The sequence below is a fragment of the Cibotium barometz genome, chromosome 47 (genome assembly GCF_041138505.1).
Source record: "Cibotium barometz isolate CiBa-2024 chromosome 47, ASM4113850v1, whole genome shotgun sequence".
Taxonomy (NCBI): domain Eukaryota; kingdom Viridiplantae; phylum Streptophyta; class Polypodiopsida; order Cyatheales; family Cibotiaceae; genus Cibotium; species Cibotium barometz.
The window spans coordinates 44,433,772-44,439,818 of NC_141092.1; the positions used below are offsets into that span (position 1 = coordinate 44,433,772).

General features: G+C 39.4%; 1 protein-coding gene across 1 annotated transcript; it reads right to left on the reverse strand.

Moving 5' to 3' along the window:
- Nucleotides 1–1,060: 1,060 nt before the first annotated feature.
- On the reverse strand, nt 1,061–1,731 carry LOC147611736 (uncharacterized). Its single transcript, XM_086784948.1, has 2 exons — nt 1,483–1,731; nt 1,061–1,432 (listed from the first exon to the last, which is right to left on the reverse strand). The coding sequence occupies exons 1-2, from the start codon at nt 1,729–1,731 to the stop codon at nt 1,061–1,063; spliced, it is 621 nt and encodes a 206-aa protein (XP_086641074.1).
- Nucleotides 1,732–6,047: the final 4,316 nt, after the last annotated feature.

Here is a 6,047-nt window from a genome sequence, read left to right on the forward strand (position 1 = left end):
AATTTTGCCATCGCAGATCAATATGCTCAAATGCAGGACAATCTGATGGAATTCGCATTACTCCATCTTTGCTCTTGTGCTCCGCTCCCCATGTCATAAGCTTAGCTAATTCGGGACTTTGGAACATATGTTTTATACGCGGAGCCAGGGAAAAATGTCTCAATACCTTTCTAGGGACCTTACCTTTCTCCTCTTTATAACGAGGAGTTTGACATTTTGGACGTCACACCATCCTCGTACTGACCTCTATATAAAATACAATCATTGGGACATGCATGTATAGAAGAATAGTCAAGTCCAAGACTACTTATCATCTTCTTCACCTCATCATGTGATGTAGGAAGGGAATTGCTTGTCAGCAAGAACTTCTGAGAGAGTAGCCTACAAAGTCCATTAAAAATATGATCAATAAGAACAAAACATATTGTGATTACTCCTAAAATATTTAGATTTAAAAAAATGTTAGATTGTTACATACTTCAAAAGTGCTGAAATGGATATATTACTCCATCCAAAACGGTTTTGAAGATTCAGAATAAGTAAGCTTGCACTGAGTCCTGTCAGTTGGCTTCCTGCGTAGATATGCTTTAGAGCTTCTTCTCGAAGATACTTCTCGTTGTTATTAGGAATATCGCTCGCACTATTATTTTGATACCAATCCTCAATAAAATCAGACATGCCATCATCGTCATCAAAGATATGGTCCCGCACATTATTGAAGTCCTAAGAATATTGTTTTTTTAGTCTTGCATACGCATTAGGATCACTCCTCCATAGGATCCTCATGCACTCTATTGACATGTGAGATACATCATGTGAACGTTGATTTGTGATATTGTCGATGTCACAATTCGGAATCTACATATTTGAAGGCAAAGAAGATTGTATCAATAGCATGCTTCTATATAAAAGAAAAGAGAGATACAAAACAGTTACAGACAATAAAAAATGATTATCAAATTAAAATAGACTAGACAGTAGAGAACGTGGTGCAAGTTAAACTGTAGAATTAGGGTACAAGAGGTCCAAATAACATTAGGAAATGTATATAATGAAGCTCTCAATCCTCATCTGTTAAGGGTGCTCGTGGAGGTCTACGCCATCCATAATTGACCAGCAATTCATCACCAGCACGTAATGATCTAATAGCATTGACAATTATGTATCTTTCTACATCCCTGCTCATATGTTCTGGTTCATGACTATTCTCACACTCCACAAACGTGCAATTGGTTCTTGAACTCATCCCTTGACTACTATTGATTAAACCTGCTATGTTTCCTTGAGAGTAAGGTCTTCCATCAACATAGAGTCTTTGTCCTTCTGCATCTGTGATCCCTCTATCAGAAAGAGAGGCTGCATTGATGAGACATAATCCGTAAGTACTCATGCTCTGAATGTAGCGAGTAAGCTGATGCCATGGACCCCATAAGTACTCATGCTCTGAATGTAGCGAATAAGCTGATGCCATGGACCCCATATATATATAGGTCCACAGAAAGACATAAGGGTGACCTTTGAACAAGGGGACACATGTAAATCCTGTGCAATAAAGAGGCCTCGTCCTGCTCCACTGATGGTAGATGAAGCAATCATGTAGCGATTGCCCCAGAAGCTGAAAACCACTCCATCTAAAGGAAGTGATCCTCTCTGCCATCCTCTGTATTGTCTTCGATCATACGTCTGTACTAGAGAATGCAAATGAGTAGGCAACGGATGATCTCCACCCATCTCGGCCTCCAAAGTAGGAGGCAGAGGATGCCGAGAACCTCGAGCTGCACAGCTGACAAGTGACCTGTCCGTGCCGTGTGCGAGGGACATGTGCACCACTGATAGTGAAGTCATCCTCGTCATCAAGTGAATATACCTACATATATGATATGGTTACATTATATATGAGCCTTTGATTTATAAAATAACCAATAATAAAACTAAGGGAGAACAGTCACATACCATAGGTCGATGTCGCTCCTCAGGTGGCGGTGCTCGCTCAAAAGTACCATGAGTCATCTCATGTGAAAAGCACTCCCGTCGTGGCCTCCAATATGTGCCACGACAACGAGCGCACCAGCATATAATAGACTCATCGTAGTAGAAATCATCATAAACGGGTTCATGTGCAGTATTGGAACTCTATGCACCCCAATCACCACCACAAGTAGGAGGTGGTGGTGTACCCTCTGATTGGTTCGAATCTGATTTTCAAGTACCATAAAAACACGAGTCATTAATCAAATGATCGAGAAGAAAAAAGCAATGCATGAAAGAAAACATTGAAATCTAACAAGTTCTATGGTATGCAATATGAAAAATAAACAGACGCTACTATATGGTGGAGACAAACAAGAGGAGGGTTGATATGTGCATGGAGACATGGCAATACTTCCGCAAGGAGAGACGCCTACGCATCACTTTTCCTCAGCAGAAGGTGCGTGCCTTTGCTAATGTATATTAGAATTAATTTGAACTTTGATAGATTGATTCTAAATATTCTCTAATCTATGTCATTTTGTTTAATGAAATTTACATAGTCGGCAGCACGAAAGAGACTGCAAGTTGGTCACACATCTAGTCCGGATGGGTCGACATGGATTTGTGGCCACATTTGTGAGTATAAATCGTTCTAATTTTAACTTTCAAAGATACTATTATTGAATGAAGAAATCAATAAGTCTTTGGTTCTGTCTTGATGTAGACCAAAGACTATGGTCGTGCACCTACGGCATAGGAGATGGAGTACGCTACATACTACGGGTACCCCGCTTTGCAGGCGACACTTCTGGACACGCCTGATCCACTTGTGGGTATCACTGATTTGTTTTGTGGTTTATTTTCATATTAACTGTAATATATTCTTATTTGATTTCACTAAGTAATGCAAGAGCAACGTGGCGAGGAGGACATGACAGAGGTGGCTCGACAGGAGGCCGAGGGGCGACGAGACGAGAGTCTAAGGCGGGCTGCGGCGGCGGCGTGATCCTGGGTGGGGACACGGGTGGTGGCGGTGGTGATGGTGGTGTTGTGGTTGGGGGCACAGGTGGTGGCAGTGCTGATGTTGATGATGATTCCGAGTCTGATAGTAGCGACTCATATAGTGATGGCTCACGTAGTGATACTTAGTGATCTGTTTTGTATATGAGAGGATTGATCACCACACACTGTAGACACATGTACATATATTTGTTGATGATATATATTGACATATGTTCTCGTTGCATCGCTGAATTTGTCTATTGTCAAACAATTAATTATTTGTCGGTAAGTTAATTATCCTAAGTATGTGCGAGAAGCTAGAACGTTATTTATTTATCTGTATGTTTTAAAACAAAACAAATCCTAAACAAGAAAAGAGGCAAGCATACATACATACATGCATGCATGCATACAATGTGCATGCATACATACATGTATGTATATACATACATACATACTGTAAGGAACCTTTTTGATATAGACATGTATGTATATACATACATACATACTGTAAGGAACCTTTTTGATATAGACATGTATATACAAAATTTTGGCATAAAGACTTAATTGTTGGTTGTGTATATTTTGCCTCTTAGTAAAATAATATATTTTGAGTTAGTTACTAACATGTCTGTGGCGTAATAGTAGTACGCCACCGTTTGCTTCTAGTCTTCATTTTGAAGGAAAATACGGTCCGGAATGTTGATCCGCCGGAAGGAGCCGGAATACTTATATGAACCGGAATGGAGTTCCGGAAGGCAGAGAGACGGGAACAGAGGAGATCCGGAAGAGTGCGGGATGGGAACCTTCCGCATACAGTACGGAAGAATGCGGGACAGGAACCTTCCGCAAGCCGTACGGAAAACCAGTTAGATTCCGTACGGAAATAATAGAGTACATGATACCGGATGAGAGAAGATGCCGGATGAGATTGGAATACCGGATCGGGAACAGGACACCATATGGACAACCGTACGGAAGCTTTACGGGAATCCAAAAAACAGAATTCCGGATGTTTTGTACGGGTCGGAGTGCAATCCGAATGCCGTAAGGAAAAAAATGCCGTAAGTATATGTATTATACATACATATATATGCCGTAAGTATATGTATTATATAGATATATATATAATACATACATACATACAAACATACACGCATGCATACATACATGCATGTATATACATACATACATATGACATACATACATGCATGCATATAATGTAGATACATACATACATATGACATACATATATACACAATGTCTTACATACATACATATATGTATGCATATATATGTATACATATACAATGCATGCATGCATGTATTATGTATGCATAACATATGTATGTACGACTATGTGTGTATGTACTGTGCATATAATGTAGATACATACATACATATGACATACATACATACACAATGTCTTACATACATACATATATGTATGCATATATATGTATACATATACAATGCATTTCTTGAGCTTTTATTTTACTTCTGCCTCTTCCAAGATTTGGAGGCACTTCGGGCTGTGATATTGCAGCACCACCTTTCCATATGATCCCCTTGCTCTGCTGATGATGGCCCCATGAAAGGCTTGCGCATATGAACCCAAGTAGTTCATCTTGGGTCCTTGCATCGATTTCTTCTTCTAACTCACCCAGGAGCCTGTAGCGCTAGCCTGTGTTATTGCAGGGATCTCTACGGGGTCTGAGGTGAACATCTATACATGGAAAGAAAATCACTCTCCAGAATGGTGGGGTAGGTACCACTTCTTCCCTTGTTTTATTTTCGCAAGATGGTTAATCGAGCTAAGAAGTGTGTTAGTGAAGGGAGCAATAAACAAGGTGTGTTAATTGAGCAAGTCAATTATGTAGCGTGAAGGTGCAGGTTTTTGGTAGTTCCATGAAACTATAGGTCATGAATGAGGAGGGATCCCATGAGAGGGATTTTCATGAGACTTAGAGACGTGAGATTTAAAAGCGTGAAATGGATTGCCTTGTGAACCGAATCCTGAGAGAGTTAAAAGCGTGAAAGGGACATATTCCAAGATATGGATATTTTTATTTATTTAAAAGAAGAATTTTCATTGTATTTTGAGTACAAAATGCATAAATTAATTTTGATGTTAATAGAGAAGTTTTCACCATAATTCCATGTAGGAAATTTTTGGTATATTAAGGTTGAGGATCAAATTGATGAAAATAATATTTTAGATATTTCTAGGCGGATAAATCAACAAAATGATATATACTCAAAATTGGATTATTGAAAGAAGAGTTATTTTTATAAAATCCCGTTATTCTCATATGAAACTATTTTTTAATTCTATTATGGCCAGGAAGGAATGAATTTTCATAAAGTTGGAATTTTTCCTTACAGTTGGAAGTCATCGTTAATTTTTCAATTAATTTGGAAGAAAAATCCTTAGGAATCAAAGTTAGGATTAAACCGAGTAATTTATGGTTAGACCACGACCATGAGTATGGTGGGCCAATAAGATACTCGCCTATCTCTCGAATCTGAATCAAGTCAAACCTCATGGACAAATTCCAAATTTGCGATGCGAAGAATAGACTACTGGCTAAATTAGAGAAGTTTTCCTTTGATCGAAATCCCCGAGAATTAAGTCGGAAATTTAGTGATATTGATGGGTAGATTACCCTGGTGCGAGACTAGTGATTCTCATTAAGAAAATCTAGATTGTGAGAAAAAGGGTTTTGTGGAGTCAAACTCAAAACGAGAAATTCTTACTTGCATAGAAACTCTGTTTTTTTTTAAGGACCGTTTTACGCCAGAATGCTGGGGGAGGAAGCATTTGGCTTATGATTTCACTAAGGAGAGATTCATTGCAACAGCAGAGCTAGCAGGGGGTCATCAAAAGACGTCGCTCATGGAATAGCCTGCTTAGGTCTTGACCATCCTCGGGTATGGTTAAAATGGTGTGCTTTTTGGTACAATGGCGAGGACCGACGAAGCGATCCTAGAGTGAATTGCTAGGACACCTAAGTAGGGTCCTAGAGGGTTCTGACCATGTGATGCACGGGCTCACGGTTTCCAGGACACCCATG

Excerpts from the sequence above, each read along its gene's own strand:
- LOC147611736 (XM_086784948.1), bottom strand. The coding sequence starts at position 1,731 with ATGGGTGGAGATCATCCGTTGCCTACTCATTTGCATTCTCTAGTACAG. Across the intron at positions 1,433-1,482 it reads CTTTCTGTGGACCTATATAT|TTATGGGGTCCATGGCATCA; the intron begins ATATGGGGTCCA and ends GAGCATGAGTAC.